The following is an 18,855-nucleotide window of genomic DNA, read 5'->3' on the forward strand; positions in this document are numbered from 1 at the left end:
ATTATATTTACATTGCTAAAAACATGAGTGACATTAGTATGAATATCAAGAATTATACTCACATATTTATGTACTTCCTTTTCCATTCCGCCATCTTATAAGCAAGCTCTTCGCCTGTCAGCGGGGGTGGAGTCCCATACCCTTCGTTTTCTAGTGAGTTCCCTGACCATACTTGGTTTCAAGGGTTAATCAGTAATCAGGCCTTCGTCTTAGCCCTTCCCTTAAGAAATGGGATACACCTATGTTGTCGTGCACACGCAAAACCAAGGGCTAAAACAAAGGGGAAGGGCTAAGGGATAGAATTGGGATTGGCCCTAAAACTTCGCCATAACCACATACAACCAAATCATTTCAGGGGGGTGGGGGCCTAACAACATTTTAGGGTGGCTTCAGGCCCCCGAAAATAGCCCTAGCTACACCACTGGTGTGGCATTTGATTTACTGAAGCACAATAATGAACATTTAGTCACAGGTAACAGTGGCTGCAAAATTATGTTGTAAAAGGTCAATCCTCCTTTGCAATGCTGTGGGTCCCAAACCATCATAACAGCGTCAACGTTCTAAGCTGCAGGAAAAGTGAAAGGGCATATGAGACTGTATAAGGGACGGTTGAGCAAGTTCCAAGCCTTCTCCTTCACCTGGAGCTACACTTCTTTCTGGTTTGTCTTCTCTTTTACTTATCTTACATCTTGTGAGAGAGAGACTCATTTTCCAAGCCCACTGGCTGTGGAAAAACAATTTAACTGGATTTAATTTGTTGCCACTCCCTCCTCCTCTCTCCATCCCCTACATTGTTGTCTTTATCTGTGCCTCAGAGTTTTCATCCAAGAGAATTACTCTTGTTTCAGTACTTCCGTGATCAGTTTGAGTTAACTGGGGTTCAGCCTGGGGTTCATGGCAGCTTTAAGGCCTCCAGTGATGTTTAGATTATCACTGGGGTTCATTTGTTGTCTGTGTTTCTTTTTAAGTTGCTTTTGTGACACAGTTGATATTTTTGCTATGTGAAAATCTCACATCTCTTACTTTCCTGACCCATCTTCTTTGTCACATATTGCTTCTGATCTGCACACCGTTGTGGTTTAGGAGTTAAAAAATGCTACAGAAAGCAGTTGCCTGGAGCCCACTTGCTGGGAAGTTTCCATTGCTATTTATATGAAACCTCAAACTTAACAATCAAGAAGCCCACTTGGCTAGAGAATATGCATTTTCCCAAGGATCACTGAACTCAAAACACTGCAAAACAGTAATGAAATAGCAGAATAATCTGTGGGCCATCTCTCTTTTGTATGCAGACCAAAGCAATTATGTACAACCCCAATTCCAATGAAGTTGGGACGTTGTGTTAAACATAAATAAAAACAGAAAGACATACAGGTTTTGGAGAAACATATGCTGCCATCCAAGCAGCGTCTTTTTCATGGACGCCCTTGCTTATTTCAGCAAGACAATGCCAAACCACATTCTGCGAGTGTTACAACAGCGTGGCTTCATAGTTAAAGAGTGCGGGTACTAGACTGGCCTGCCTGCAGTCCAGACCTGTCTCCCATTGAAAATGTATGGCGCGTTCTGAAGCGTAAAATACGACAACAGAGACCCCAGACTGTTGAACAGCTGAAGCTGTATATCAAGCAAGAATGGGAAAGAATTCCACCTACAAAGCTTCAACAATTGGTGTCCCCAGTTCCCAAATGTTTATTGAATGTTGTTAAAAGAAAAGTTGATGTAACACAGTGGTAAACATGAACCTGTCCCAGCTTTTTTGGAACGTGTTGCAGCCATAAATTCTAAGTTAATGATTATTTGGGGCGGCACGTTGGGCGACTGGTTAGAGCGTCAGCCTCACAGTTCTGAGGACCCGGGTTCAATCCCCGGCCCCGCCTGTGTAGAGTTTGCATGTTCTCCCCGTGCCTGCGTGGGTTTTCTCCGGGCACTCCGCTTTCCTCCCACATCCCAAAAACATGCATGAATTGGAGACTCTAAATTGCCCGTAGGTGTGAATGTGAATGTGAGTGTGAATGGTTGTTTGTTTATATGTGCCCTGCGATTGGCTGGCAACCATTTCAGGGTGTACCCCGCCTCCTGCCCGATGGCAGCTGGGATAGGCTCCAGCACTCCCGCGACCCTAGTGAGGAGAAGCGGCTCAGAAAATGTATGGATGGATGATTATTTGCTAAAAACAATAAAGTTTATCAGTTTGAACATTAAATATCTTGTCTTTGTAGTGTATTCAATTAAATATAGGTTGAACATGATTTGCAAATCATTGTATTCTGTTTTTATTTATGTTTAACACAACACCCCAACTTCATTGGAATTGGGGTTGTATACAAAGGAAATCAATCCGCATGACCCAACTATTATTGTGTGGAAAATACTAATCTAATCTGCCTGGGGCTTGAGTGTTTTATGGCAGTAAACATTCTACCCTATGTTTTGCCAAGGTTTTACGGGGGAACATTATATTGTAATCTGGAGAAATTGCATTATCATCTATCATCTATTGGATGAGATTTTGGACAATTCACGTTACATGACTATACAGTATAACACGAATGCTAAAATATTAGTCATGCGAGTGACTCGCTGTGGTGATCCAAGATGAGACAAGCCAAAAGTTACAACAACAACAGGTGATATAATGGTAAATTACTGTATATACAGTATTGGTAATGCATGCACAGTTTCCTGACCTCTACTCAAAAGAACACCTTTGGAATGAAGAAGTTCAGTCACTGAGAGCCAGGCCTTCTCCTTCAATGTGTGTGTATGACCTCACAAATGCGATACTGGAAGAATGGTCAAAAATGTCCATAAAAACACTCCTAAACCTTGTGGACAGGCTTCACTGAAGAGTTGAAGCAGTTACAACTGCAAAGAGTGGACTGACGTCATATTAATATCCATCCATCCATTTTCTGAGCCGCTTCTCCTCACTAGGGTCGCGGGCGTGCTGGAGCCTATCCCAGCTGTCATCGGGCAGGAGGCAGGGTACACCCTGAACTGGTTGCCAGCCAATCGCAGGGCACATAGAAACAAACAACCATTCGCACTCACAGTCATGCCTACGGGCAATTTAGAGTCTCCAATTAATGCATGTTTTTGGGATGTGGGAGGAAACCGGAGTGCCCGGAGAAAACCCACGCAGGCACGGGGAGAACATGCAAACTCCACACAGGCGGGGACGGGGATTGAACCCGGGTCCTCAGAACTGTGAGGCTGACGCTCTAACCAGTCGGCCACCGTGCCGCCTCATATTAATATATAATATAATATATAATACAACCCTATGGATTAAGAATGGGATGTCACTTAAATTGATATGCGACTCAAGGCACGTGAGGAAATATTTTTTGACCAAAACGTGTATGTCAGAGATTATTTTATTGCGTATGGCACCATCCATCTGCAATTTACATAGGTTGTAAATAATAAAATGTCATCCGATTTAAAATATGAAATAAAATTTGAATTCATTTTTGTATAATTAAAAAAAATTAAAAATAAAATATATAACTAATAGATACATGTCTACTATCATTGTATAAATATACAATGTATTTTTTTCCGATATGCATATTAGATTCGATACAACTTTATTGACATTACTGTGAACTGTTGATTAACAGACGGCTGGTCTGTGGTAAATCCCCGCCAAGCATGTAGTTCTGGCGGTTGGTGACATACAAACCTCTGCCAAATGCCTCCAATGTTAAAGTGTTTGTGCTATTGTTGACGAAGTGAGCACGGCTTAAAGTGAAGCGTGTTTGCTCGCGTGCACGTGTGCGCGTCCGGTGCACGCGCAACATTCGCGCGCTCAATAGTCCCGGCGCAGGCGTCCACGAAGGGTGCTGCACGTTCGTGCTACCTGACTCCAACCGCATTGGATGGAACGTTACGCCAAGAAGTAGACCGACCGCTCGTGTATTTGGTTGTTTTGCCGCTGAGCAGCCCTCACAACACAACGTTCACTTTCCCCCAAATTATCCTCTTCGCCCCACTATCAGTTCCATCGGGAAAGTGGATGGAGGAGCTCGCTGTTTTTCTCCAATTGGGGCCACGCATGGATGTCGCAACCGAAGATGTGACGTCTCTGTCGGGTATCCGACTCCGGAATCGTCCGGCGCAAGTGATGCCCAAGCGGAAGAAGGCGAAAGCGAGGCGGAAAAGGCGCAAAGAGTTGGTTGTAATACAGATATGCTTGTTCGGCGCTTTGCTTCTCGTCGTCAAGGGATTGTCCTCCTTAGCTGACGGCTCAGGTGAGGATGCATGGAAATATATTTTTTAATTTATTTTTATTTTTTTAAAATGTATTTATTTTATTTTTTTAGTAGTGTGAGAGAACTGACTTAGCGTCATGGCGTGTTAAAGTAGGTTTGGACCCTTCGAACAACAGTAATTAACAAGTTGTACTCGTTACAGATGGTTTGTAAAGCGGTTAAGAAAATAGATGGATGCATAATAATAATAATCCATTTAAACGGGCTTGTACTGTATATCCACGTCATATGTGGATTTTATTATGAAAAGCACTATGTACAACAATCTTTTTGTATGAGATTTAAATAAAGCTCGAGAGGTTGATTAAACCTGAGAGGGCTTAGGCCCTTATTATTATTATTTTTTTTCTTTTACTAAAAATACATGGGCAAAATCCGTTCCTAGTAGTCTTTCAACAAATACAGGTTGAGATGCCCATGGCTGTATTACTATTTAATACATAGGCCACTGCAGTGTTTCTTTCACGGAACACCACCAAGCAAAAAAACAAAAAACAAAAAAAACAAAAATCACAAATACTGAAATCGTGATTTCGTCTTCATTTACTCACGAATTGACTTACAAAGTGTGAAATCTAGGACTGTTTAATTGAACACAAAGCTGAAATACTTGCAGGTGTTAAGTTGTTGCAGCTGAACGTTGCATTTGAGTAAAAGTATATTTGGCGAAGCGTGGCAAATTGAATAGAAGCCGTTGCCCACATCACATCAGCCTCACAGAGACATCAAGCTATCAAAGAATAAAACAGCAAAGAACTCTACTGACACACAGGAAGGAAGCAACCCTAAAAGGCATGATGACTTAGGCATGCGTCCTATTGCATGTGACCAAGCGCCTTATTGTGGCACAAGCATAATACTGCACATCAAATGAGGACATAGATACAGTGTCTCTCAACAGCTGGAAGCCATGACTTATTCTGTTGTATGAATAGCAACAGGTGGGTACACAGGTTTTTCTTGGTACCTTCTGCCATCTAATGGAAGCGCCTTTCATTGTTCTGCCTGCCACTATACATCGCTGGCATAGATAAGCAAAGATATACAAGTATTTGTCATGACTGTAATCACTGGGATACATGGGGGTTTAGTTGTTTGAATGTCTGTCTCACATTTCTGATGTTTGGGGTTTGAATTTTGACTCCATCCTTCCTGTGCAACGTTGTTATAGTACAACATAAATGAAAGTGAACAAAATAACTAAAACTAAAATTGAGAAAACATTTTTGTAAACAAAACAAAATTAAAATAAAATGTTTTAAAAAAACAGTAAATAAAACATTTTACATTTGCGAAACAAACAAAAAATAACTATATAGCGGAAATGTCCTTTGTTTTCATCTTTGTCAATTAATTTTATACATGAACATTCAACGTTGATTTTAAATTTCTTTATTTCAGATAAATACATCGATACGCAACGCAAACAGAAAGAAGGTCGAACAGTCCTTTGGGAATTGTTGTTCACTTACTGTCTGTCGGCGAGAAGTGACGCCTCCTTCGGGCAGCGCCATTGTATTGACTGCTCGCCACACAATTTATGTATTGGTAGATACCACATGCCGTGTCAACGGTCACGCTAAGCTAAGGAAGTAAAAGTCGTCAGCGCATTCCATGTGTGTACAGCAAGAAAACCAAAATACCAACAATGCCGGTACACTGTGCTGTATACCGTTGCATAAAACGGCATATAATTACGACAAGGGAACTGGGAGTCCCTTTCACATGAAAAAAATATTTTAAATATATATATATATATATATATATTATTGCTTCTTTAAAAATTTTGTTTATTGATAGCGTACGCTTTGGCGTTGACAATACAGTAACCCTCATGAAAATCGATTAAGGAATAAGGAAGTTGCGACTTAATTTTAGTGTTCATGCGTTTGCCTTCTATGGGAATGTCGACCTTCCCAACATAGCCGCTATATTGGCACGTTGGTTAGCTGGGCAGCTTTATGGTGCTAGCGTATCTACCCATTCATATCTATGCCTCGCCAGACCAAGCGCAAGTTTGAAAGCTAACTTTTACGTCCAAGCTGTTTTTTTGTTGCTACGTGTTGCTAACGGAAACGGCTAAGACCGTGGCTAAGACAGCTACCGACTAGCTAGCACCTTCCACGGAAACTGCACATCGGTTATTTGTCTTTTGGGGAAAACTCAGAGAAACGGAAAACTGCAGAAAGTATCAAAAGTCTGCTGTTTCCTGCCACGAAAGGCAGACGGGAAAGCAGACAATGAGTTTGTCTCGCTGACACAGCAGGTGATTGAACTACTGCAACAACAGGACGTTCTTACAACACAATTTCAGCAACAGCAGGAAAACTTGAAAAGCTTTGTCACAATAATCATGGACACAACAACAACAACAACAGCAATGAAACAGACTGGATGCAATTTCACTGGAGTTACAAGAGGTAAACGGAAGCTTTCTATATGTCTGTCTATCTAACAGTCACAAATCTAAAAGTCCACATGAGATGTTTGCCATTTACCCACAAGGGAAGGAAAACGTGCAAAAATATATATATTGTTTTGTAAGTTAAACGTATAAACATATTTTTATGAAGGCCATACTACATACAGCATGTGTCTCATGAATGGGTTTACTGTACGTTGTGATGCATCTAATCTAACCTTAGAACCAGTATTATGCACGGCACTTATTGGTCTTCAAATTCTGCGGACTGTTATATAGTAACTGTATTTCATTTGTAGATGGTTGTTTATCTGTTAGTAAGTTAATAATTCTGAAATGTAATGTAATGTAAGTTAATACATATTTTACTTTTTATGACACAAAACTTATTGTGAACTTTTTTTTTTTATCTCACACTTTACAAATACCCCAAATTAAAAAAAAAAGAAAACTAATACTGAAATGAATACAAACTAAACAAAATGAAGTTTTTTGTGAAAAAAATAAAAACCATTGAAAATGAACAAACCTGCTCTAAAAACTATTTAAAAATAACCGAATGTGAAAAATAAAAATGTCAAACTGTAATGGAAAATCCAAAACTATTACAACCCTGTTCCTGTGTGGAGTTTGCCTGTTCTATACAATGTGTGTTCATCATAATGAGTTTAAATCCGCAGTACTGTACTGTGGTTGAATCGATAGGCGCATTGTTACTTTAGCAGTACAGTAGATGGATTTTCTTTCTATTATGACTTCATAGGTCATCTCTTCAGAGTATCAACCTAGACTATATGTTTTGGGCTTCTGCATTATGTTTTAGCAACAAATATGTGGAATCTAGGCACGAGACATTTGCTGAAAGCCTCAAACTTATGTAACTGCTACTGGTCACTGTTTCTCTCCCTTTTTCGACATTGATTTTATTTCAATGCTGCAGTGATGTTTATGTCATACCATTAATCTATCTAAAGCATCTACAGTATATGCAATCAAACGAGCCAGTGATGATAAATAATTGCAGACGTGTGCACCACTTGACGTGCTCATTTGCCTCCCTTTTCATTTGTTAATATGGCACTATACCACTGGCTATTGAGTCAGTGTAAGCAAGAATAATAATTTATCACTTGAATTAAAAAAGTTGAGAAGGGCTAATTTTTTTGGTATCAGCGGTAGTAGCAATTTTTGGTGTGTGCCTCAGACCTGGTTTAATTTATCTTATTTAAGATAAGATATCATTTACTAGTCTCACAAATGGAATATTAGCTTTTGCATTTGAAAAATGAAATTTGCAATTTATGGCTTATCCTTGTAATCATGCGTCTCAGGGAAGAAGATTCACCTTCAATTTTAGTAGTTAACCACTGTCTATTTGTGATTCTACACACACATGCACGCATACGTGCACACATGCACAAAGTTCAGATTGGATGGAAATTACAAAGTAATTTAATTAGTAATTTATGATATGATATTGGGATGCTGCGATTGGCTGGCAACCAGTTCAGGGTGTACCCCGCCTCCTGCCCGATGATAGCTGGGATAGGCTCCAGCACTCCCGCGACCCTTGTGAGGATAAGCGGCTCAGAAAATGGATGGATGGATATTGGGATGTTTTGCCAAAGATTATGACAAAATCACAAAACATCAATTGTGCGACAACAATCTACGGTACATTACGATATCGTCTTCTGTCTTACCAAGGAAGCAAACCCCTTGCACATTGTGTACATAAAGAATTAAAATAGATGAACACAAAAATGCATTTCAAAGAAAAACCTGGTATTTGCAATGAAATTAGCATAATTCATAGGAAATGGCTCATTTAGACACTCAAAATTCAACCTTTATTGTCAATCCTTAGCTCAAAAACGTTACGTTAATTACCCAAGGCTATTGGCACTTATTTTATTAAAGGACAGTAAAGACGATTTATTCATGACTATGATTCTTCACTCTTAAGGCCTGCATAAACTGGCGCAACATTGATTTCAGACTCAAAGAGAAGTTGAAAGTTGATCGACTAACTGGGAGCACCCACACACACACAGTAGCAATTGGTGCAGGCCTCACCCAGAGCAGTTTTTCTGGTGTGTTGTCCCGAGTTTTAAACACACTGTTTACTTGGGGACGAGTTCAATCAAACAAAACATGGCTCTAAAATTATTGGTGCGATACACTGCACTCATATGTATACATACTACATACTGGATATATTGTGTACTTGTTCCCCCCTCAGACAAGGAGTTTACATACCACAATCGTAAGCACACACATTATTTGAATGTGCAAGCTGTGTGTGATTCTAAAGGGTCAAGGTTCAAATCCCGGCCCCGCCTGTGTGGCGTTTACATGTTCTCCCCGTGCCTGCGTGGGATTTCTCCGGGCACTCCGGTTTCCTCCCACATCCTAAAAACATGCAGGTTTTGAATGTGAGGGCGATTGGTTGTTTGTTTCTATGTGCCCTGCGATTGGCTGGCGACCAGTTCAGGGTGTACACCGCCTCTTGCCCGAAGATAGCTGGGATAGGCTCCAGCCCACCCGCAGCCCTAGTGAGGATAAGCGGAATGGAAGAGGAATGAATGAATAATATTTAGGGGTGACAGAGGCTTTCCACGCTTCACTTTATAGCCATGGGTAAACACAATATCTATCCATCCATCCATCCATCCATCCATCCATCTACCGATCTATCGATCTATCTATCAATTTATCTATCGAACTATCTATCAATCTATCACCCTCTATAGAGAGAGAGAGAGAGAGAGAGAGAGAGAGAGAGAGAGAGGGGAGGGAGGGTGATAGATTGATAGATAGATCGATAGATCGATAGATCGATACATCGATAGATCGGTAGATGGATGGATGGATATATATATATATACAGTATTTATATATTCATTCCTATATATATATATATATACAGTATTTATATACTAGTGGTGTAATGATTCATTAATTATGTAGAAGTATTGATTAATATTCCTACTCCATGAAAATACAAATTTGACCTTGAATTAAAATTGCGCACGATGACCAAATTTTAAGCCCATTCAATCAGCACAAAACAAAGTGCTAACATTTTCAGTCATAAAGATCAAATCATGGCGATATCATGGTCAGTATGCCCTTCTGTACAGTACATCGACTTCAATGAACTTGGAACACAAAATTTTAATGGTGAATTACAAGTTTTAGGTTCTAACACTGAAAATCCCCCTGAAAGGGGCAGCGAAATTATGACAATTCTATGAGCCCATTATGAACAAGGGCACTTGAAAAATGGTATTTTAAATTAGAGGCATTGAAGTTCAAGTGTCCAAAGTGATATTTTTTTCCCAGGGCCCCAAATCCCGAGTAGTGCCCCTGCTGCTTCTGTACAATGAAGTGTAGCTGGGGCAACACTTGGGTGTTAAATCCATTTCTCTTGCCCCTATTGTGTTCTTGTTAACTCTTAATTAGTTAGCTGGAAGATCAATTAAAATTTATTATTTATGATGTGCTTAATAAAGCTCTGCCTAATTGAGTTTGATGTTGCGGAACATGAAGGAGGGCACTCAACGCCTCCTCACAGGGGTCCATTAATCATTTTTACACTAATTTATCCATGTGCAGGTTAGCAAAACAGGGCGGGAGGCAGTGGAGGGGGAAACAGTTTAGCACTGACACACACGCAATTCTCTTCCACTGCTGCTGTGTGATTTAGTGATGGCTAGGCCAGGTAAGATGCTTTAGCGGCATGTCAACCCAACATCCAGACCCCTCAAGAACTCCGGGTAGATCCCCCTGCCACTGAGGAGCTTTTTAGCAAACTCAGTAACCTCAACCCCAGTGATAGGACAGCCCTCCTCGTGATCTCAAGACTCTGTTTCCTCATGGGAAGGGGTGTCAGTGGAATTGAGGAGGTCTTCGAAATATTCTGCCCATCGACTCACAACGTCCTGAGTTGAGGTCAGCGACGCCCCATCCACACTATAATACAGTGTTGATGGTGCACTAATTCCCCTTCCTGAGACGTGGGATGGTGGACCAGAATTTCTTCAAAGCCGTTCCAGAAGTCATTCTCCATGGTCTCACCAAACTCCTCCCACACCCAAGTTTTTGCCGCAGCAATCACCAAAGCTGCGTTCAGCTTGGCTCGCCGGTACCCATCAGCTGCCTCCAGAGTGCCACAAGCCAAAAAGGTCCGATAGGACTCTTTCATCTTGACTGCATCCCTTACTGCTGGTGTCCACCAACGGGTTTGGGGATTGCTGCCACAACAGGCACCGGCCACCTGACAGCTACAGTTCCAGTCGGCCGCCTCAACAATGGAGGTGCGGATTATGGCTGCACGATATTTTGTTTGAGCATCGTCATCGCAATGTACATTTGCGCAAAAGTCACATCACAGGGTCTGCTGCGATGTTGGTGTACTGTAATATACAGTGAATCAACTTTAATACTAAGTCACCAGCAGAGGGACCTGTTTGTACATGCTCAAAAGATTAAAATATTTTACATCTGCTGCATTTCCTATTTCACGCTTCAGAATTAAACTAGGCAGGCAAGCGACAGCTGCGTGAGTGCGTGAGATGCGTTCAGGGACACTTGAAAAATTGATTACTAGGAAAATTATTATTTGTATCAGAATGATTTAGTTAAAACACTGCATGATCACACTGTGATAATATGATAATTCCATAAAGAAATTATTTTGTTTATATAGTCAGCCAGAGCTACGAGGAATGCAAAGTTATCAATGTCCTTTCCCCATCGTTCATGTCATACTGTGTTGCATGTTTTTGCTCATTAAGGACAAAAGTCCTGTTTTTGTTTTCATTCCTCTTTTTAAAAAACACGATTCAAAGCAACAAGTTTTTCCTCATGTTTTTTAAATTGTAGGGTGAAAGCTGCAGCTGGCTACTAGTGTGGACTAAATGGGTGGCAACAATGGGCAAATGAAATACCAGTATTTTGTGTGCAACATACTGTACTGAAAAAAAATAGAACTATCAACTAGTTTGTTTTTAGACCGGTGAACTTAGTTTTGAATTATGAACGATGAACTGAACTAGTTAATTTTTGGAATGATGAATTGAACTTTGAAGTAATTTGTGTAGAAAATGAACTTTCCAAACACTGATCCTGTATTCTTTCACACCACAATTATTATCGCAAGTTTAAAAAATTCACAATGTCATTTTATTCCAATATCGTGCAGCCCTAGTGCAGAACACGGTCAACTCAGACTCAATGTCCCCTGCCTCACCAGGGACATGGGAGAAGTTCTGCCAGAGGTGATAGTTGAAGCTCCTTCTGACAGGAGACTGCCAGTAGTTCCCAGCCAGGTCGGACCAGCATCTTCCACCACCATTGGATCCAACACACCACCAGGTGGTGATAGGTTGATCGCTCGGCCCCTCTCGTCACCGGAGTTTCTAAGACATGTGGCAGCAAGTCCGATGACACAACCACAAAGCCGATCATCGAACTGCGGCCAGGGGTGTCCTGATGCCAAGTGCACATGTGGCACCCTGATGTCTGAACATGATGTTTGTTATGGACAATCCATGACAAGCACAGAAGTGCAATAAGAGAACACCACTCGAGTTCTGGTCGGGGAGGCCGTTCATCCCAAACACACCTTTCCAGGTAACACTGTCATTGCCCACGTGAGTGTTAAAAGTCCCCCAGCAGAACGAGGGAGTCCCCAGCGGGAGCACTATCCAGCACCCCCTCCAAGAACAACAGTCAGGACCCGTCCCCCCAACAGAAGGTGGAGGGAGGCTACCCTCCTCTCTACCAGGGTGAACACCAACGTACAAGGCACCAAGCCGAGGGGGCAATAATTATGGCCACACCTGTTCGCCACTGTCTCAACGTTTTTCATCACATCCAATCCATCAATTTTCCATCCCGCTTATCTTCACTAGGGTCGCGGGCGTGCTGGAGCCTATCCCAGCTAACTCTGGGCGAGAGGCAGGGTACAGCCTGAACTGGAAATGGAGGCGCATATTCAGAGGTTGAAATTGTCCAGTTTCCCTGCCCTTCCCTCTCCTCTCTCCTTAACACACTGGCTAATTTAACTGCTTATAACTTTATTGATTCCTTAGTTATATCGTGATCCATTTTTTTCAGCTGAGTTACATTACATTTATTGTGAAAGGCCACACAACGCAAAAACACACAAAGCACATGCAAACAAAGAAAAGGGCACTGTGGGCATTAAGTGAGAAGGGGCAGGGGCTCAGGCATCCCCCCACTACCCCCCCATCCCGGACCCCCCACCCCCACCCCACCCCATTCCCCTGCACGTCCCTGAAGTCCAACAGCACAGCCAATTGTGTATAAGAAAAAGGAAAGTTTGAATCCATCTCTGTCCCCAATGGAAAATTATAGTGTCCCACAGGGCAGCAACTGATTGATGTACAGCAGTCAGCCTTGACTTTTGCTTTGCGTGGAAAACTGCTATCATATTGTAATATTTAATTTTTTGTATTGAATATAGAATGTGTATTTATAATATTCGAGGCATTATGAAAGGATATAATTCAGCCAACTATCATTTTTTATTCATAAACACAATGTTGAAGATTCTAAAATGAGTCTACTGCTGAAGAGAGGGACTAGATGTTTTACTGTAATCCATATTGTCCAGGTTCCAGCTACAGTACCAATCACCAAGGGAGATGGGAGGGAAGGAGGCTACTGCAGACAGTGGACAACAGCAGCACAGTGGAAATGGAGATAGAAAAGAATTGCACTTCTCCAGGTAAGAGGGTTGAAAGACTACAAGATAGAAGTCTTCCTCATATCTCGAAGAGGGAGGAGATGGAGGCAAGCAAATGCTCATCATACATACTCTAAACCTCAACCTCATCTGCTCCTACTGTAGTTACCATTGTGAAGTAACCCGCATTGGGGTGTTATTTGATCTTTCATGAGCACAGTTAGTATGTATGCAGTGACATTGCGACTTCCACAACAGTTTTTCTGCGTCTTTTTGATCGTAATTGTTAACTTTCTCTCGCTCTCTTGCTCTCTCGCATGCCACCGTTTCTCTCTCTCTCTCTTTCTCTCTTGCCACCTTTGCGCTGGCCTTCCTCTGTCGCCTCGTGTTTTCCCTCATTTTGCCCAAATCTCGGAAAATATAATTTGGGGACCCTTTTATCTTCAACAGCTAACTTTGGTTTCAGGCAAGTGTGGGCATTTAGGGCCATATCCTCGCATGTGCTTAAGACAGAAACGGCGCGCAGCTACTCACTTTTCTTGCGATGCAGATTGTCCCATCCACTTGCTGTAAATCTGTCATTTTAAGTACCTTTGTGCCAGATATGCAATCTGGGTGGAACAACTTGAAAATGTGGTAATTTCCTGTGAAATCTGGCAATCCATTGATTTAGGCAGTTCCTCCTTTGCACTCCAGAGGCTGTATTAAAGCCCCATGAAGGTGAAATGTCATATTGCACTTGAGGTGCGTCGCCACGTTGTAAGCGACTCCAGAAAGCTATCAAATGTATGTAGAGCATATAGGTGCAACCATTAATAGATTAGTCAACAACTAATCGATTAATAAAATAATCTACAACTACTTTGATAATCGATGAATCATTTACTGTCTGTCCAACTGTCTGAATCCTCTGATTTCAGCCTCTCTGATTTCTGATTTCTGTAGTTCTCTGTGAAGGCAGACTGATTATCAGTGTTCAGTGTTTTTGCTTGGTTTCTGACATGCCACAAACCAAACCAGTAACTGAATCATTTCAATTTATGGAAAAAAAGAATAGTCTGTTTAATCTATTGGGAAACTAAGCATTATTTGCAGCCGTAGTATGAATAACCTGTAATTGACGTAGTTGAACCTGAAGCCCAGAAATGTACCTGTGTATGAAACCCGTAGCCCTTCACATTAATCAGGAAGCAAAAATTAGCTCTCAGTTTCAAAAAGTTTAGTGAGTCCAACATCACTCCTTCTCGTGTGTTATTGCTTAATTGTTGTTTATTTGGCTTTTTTAATCGTGAAACAATACCAAATAAAAAGCAACAATCACTAGTAGAGAGACTGACCCCGTAAAGTATTTAGCTGATCAACGAGATGCTGTGAGTCAGCTATTTTAGCTGTAATATCTATTGGCAAAGAATATCGGCGCCTCCTGACTTTTTCTCACCTACAAGTGCGAAGAGTGATTCCGCTTTAACCCTTGTGTTGTCTTGTGGGCCAAAAGTGACCCTCTGCCATGTTTAGCTGTAGAAAAAATAACTGAAACTATCTTTTTCCAACTTGAAATTTTATGACTTTTCCTGAAGGGAAAAAGTGATACTTTGTTTTTGTTTATGTTTCCATGTGGGCTGTACACCACTAGGCTACAAAAGTTGTCTTATGGGTCATTTTTGACCCATGAATTATAAAAGCATTTAAACACCAGAAAAATAAGTTCAAAGGCCAAACACAAAACTCCCTCTAATATATACACACACACACACACACACACACACACACACAAACACACACAAACACACACACATCAAAAGAAACTGGATTGATGTATGAATTGACCTGCACCGATCTGCAACTAACCCTCACATCACACAAGCTCCCAAACAAAAAAAAAACAAAAAAATCTCAAACATAATAAAAACAGGCACGGTGGGCGACTGGTTAGAGCGTCAGCCTCACAGTTCTGAGGACCCGGGTTCAATCCCCGGCCCCGCCTGTGTAGAGTTCGCATGTTCTCCCCGTGCCTGCGTGGGTTTTCTCCGGGCACTCTGGTTTCCTCCCACATCCCAAAAACATGCATTAATTGGAGACTCTAAATTGCCCATAGGCATGACTGTGAGCGCGAATGGTTGTTTGTTTCTATGTGCCCTGCGATTGGCTGGCAACCAGTTCAGGGTGTACCCCGCCTCCTGCCCGATGACAGCTGGGATAGGCTCCAGCACGCCCGCGACCCTTGTGAGGAGAAGCGGCTCAGAAAATGGATGGATGGATATTCTTTAACAATTACTGTAGTTCAAATTGGAGGCACTATTTTGCCTTTAAAAATGTGATAGCGTGTGACACAGCAAGTGGCCGCCCTCTTTGTGGAAATTTCTAAAAGGCATGGAATGAACACTTCAAATGCCTCTAGAATCCTCCATAAGAAATAAATACAGGAAAAAACTATAGATGACTAAAGTACATGACTTATTCTACTGCCCACGCTGCTATTCTCATGGATAATGATCCATTTGCGCCATTTAAGTTGCATTTTTAGGGCAAGTGAAGCTATTTGAAACGTCAAAGTAATTTTGATGTACTGACTTGGAGAATCCCTCGGAATTTCGGTCGACTGGTGGATATTTTTAAGTGAAATTTGTCAGCCAATCGAAGAAGAGGTTCCCTGAGTAGCAAACGGAACAAAAGGGTTTCGGAGATATGTTGAGAAACAATTAAGTTGTACTATTTCCTCTACTGTTTTACTCTAACTTGAAGTCATTTTTTTTTACCAGATTTTCTATAGGCAATATAAAAAAAAAAAAGTTCCCCAAAAAGGCTTTTTTTTTCGGACACAAAAAACTCACAAACCATCATCCGATTGTCAAAATTCTTGGTGAGTTGTACTCAGGTTGAAGTGGCCATTGTAACCAGACTCAGCATTTTGAGGGACTGTCAGTTTTAGGAAATCTTGTCACATTGCTACATCTACTGAACATGCATTCTGAACATCACCAATGTCTGTTGCTATTTTTAGAGGTGGATGGAATGAATTGCAGTTGAGGCATAATTTATGTGTACAAGGCATGATGGAGAGAGATAACTGCTAAAGGTGACGCTGACATTTGTATATTTTACCTTCAGCAGAGGATGAAAATATAGCCACCATCAACCTCCTCCAGACTCCCAAGGTCATTTTTAAAAGAAAGAGGGGCCAAAGTTCAACTTAATTCCTCCTCTTACATCTCTGCTAAATTTAAAGCACATGCAGCAGCTCTGGTGACTTCCTGCCCTTAACTACCCTCTTGAGAAATTCAGGATATTTTTATTTCTACCCTGTTGCTTTTGTTCTTGTCAAATAAAATGGGCCATTGCAGTGTATTTCTGAGTCATGCTTCACCTTCCATTTTTTTCCCTTAAATTAGGGATGTCTAAACGTAATCTAATGTAATTCCTGTAAAGGCCTTTTTACACCACACTTAGCAGAGCGCAGTGCGCCGTCGACGAAGACATTCATTGTGAATGTGATGCGACGGCACGACTCGAATTGAAAAATTTTCAATTTGGGACCAGCATCGAATGTGATGTCAGACGGCACATCCAATAGGAGAGGGGTTGGCAGAGTGATTTCACAGTTCTCTCAGCAGAAGATTCTGGTGGACGTGGACAGGTAATGGCAAGGAAAAAATAGAGGAAGTAAGAATAAATGCAGGGTGTATATATATAGATATATTTATATATATATATCTATATATCTATATATCTATCCATCGATAGATAGATAGATAGATAGATAGTACATTGACTGACTGGTAGGCACATCTACCTCACAGTTCTGAGGACCGGGGTTCAAATCCCGGCCCGCCTGTGTGGAGTTTACATGTTCTCCCCGTGCCTGCGTGGGTTTTCTCCGGGCACTCCGGTTTCCTCCCACATCCCAAAAACATGCATGGTAGGTTGATTGAAGACTCTAAATTGCCCGTAGGTGTGAATGTGAGTGCGAATGGTTGTTTGTTTCTATGTGCCCTGCGATTGGCTGACGACCAGTTCAGGGTGTACCCTGCCTCCTGCCCAGTGTCAGCTGGGATAGGCTCCAGCACGCCTGCGACCCTAGTACGTAGTATACAGACAGAGCTGACTTCCATAAAAATCTGTTCAAATTTGTCTGAATTTCCATATTTTCAAAATTTGGTCAAGAACACAACCAGTTCAGGGTGTACCCCGCCTCCTGCCCGATGACAGCTGGGATAGGCTCCAGCACGCCTGCGACCCTAGTGAGGAGAAGCGGCTCAGAAAATGGATGGATGGTCAAGAACATTACCGTGGGACAGTTATTGCGGTATATTTGGTAAAAGGATAAAAATTATATTGCATACTGTTCAATTGCACAACAAAATCATTACTGTATAATCGTAATCATTAATAAATTATGGCTTCAATATTTGTTATTTTAATGTTTTTATTGCATCAACCTTGCAATGGCGGACGGAGTTGCAGCCTTAATCAAAGTATGTGAGATTTCGATGTCCCTTTGTCAAAAATATCTGTGGATATGGATTAATTCACCTTTACCAATACTATTCTATTTAGTTTAGCTTCTCTCTCTCTCTCTCTGTCACTCTCTCTCTCTCTCTCTCTCTCTCTCTCTCTCTCTTTCTTTCTCTCTCTCTCTCTCTCTCTATATATATATATATACAGTGGATATGGAAAGTATTCAGACCGCCTTCAATTTTTTACTTTTTTTTTATGTTACAGCCATTTGCTAAAATCATTTAAGTAAATTTTTTTCCACATTAATGTACACACAGCACCCTATATTGAAGATTTTTGAAATTTCTGCAGATTTATTAAAAACGAAAAATCACACAGCCTTGACCAATGCATATGCTTACTACTCACTACTTTCCGATAAACCTTTCCTTTCCCTTTAGCTGGTGTTCTTCTATTATAGATCACTCCTGACAGTTTTCTGCACCCGCTGCATCCTGCCTGTAATCTCTTCTTCATCTCTCCTCCACACACCCCATTCCTCTGATCAGTTGATCCCAAGTAGCCCTACTTGAACTGCACTTTCTCCACCTCTCCTCCGTGTAACCTTACCATTCGGCTAACCTCCCTTTCATTCACATACATACTCTGTCTTGCTGTAACTGACCTTCATTCTTTGTCCCTCTAGTGCATACGTCCACCTCTTGAGGTTCTCGTCCACCCGCTCCCTACTCGCAACATCATTGTCCACGGGGACTCCTATCTGTCCTCAGCTGTCAATCTTTCCATCACCATCACCAAACAAGAAGGGGCTCAGAGCAGATCCTTAATGCAGTCCCACCTCCACCTTGACGTAATCTGTCACTCCAGCAGCATACTTCACCACTGTGAACTCCTCGACGAGTCTAACGTACATCTGCTACTCATACAATGTAACAGCTCCTCCTTTGGCACCCAGTCAAAGGCTATTTCTCAATCCACGAAGACAA

The 18,855-nt window shown here is 41.5% G+C and overlaps 1 protein-coding gene across 2 annotated transcripts in view; it reads left to right on the forward strand.

The window, feature by feature from the left end:
• The first annotated feature begins 3,805 nt into the window (after positions 1-3,805).
• Positions 3,806-18,855, forward strand: part of LOC133477426 (sodium/potassium/calcium exchanger 3-like) — an 80,489-nt gene continuing 65,439 nt past the window's right edge. For both annotated transcript variants that reach the window (XM_061772147.1, XM_061772148.1), the window contains exons 1-2: positions 3,806-4,256; positions 13,343-13,456. In XM_061772147.1, coding sequence (XP_061628131.1) covers positions 4,022-4,256; positions 13,343-13,456 — 349 coding nt within the window. In that variant the 5' untranslated portion in view covers positions 3,806-4,021. The remainder of the gene's footprint in view (positions 4,257-13,342; positions 13,457-18,855) is intronic.

This window comes from Phyllopteryx taeniolatus, chromosome 4 (genome assembly GCF_024500385.1).
Source record: "Phyllopteryx taeniolatus isolate TA_2022b chromosome 4, UOR_Ptae_1.2, whole genome shotgun sequence".
NCBI classification, from domain to species: Eukaryota; Metazoa; Chordata; class Actinopteri; order Syngnathiformes; family Syngnathidae; genus Phyllopteryx; species Phyllopteryx taeniolatus.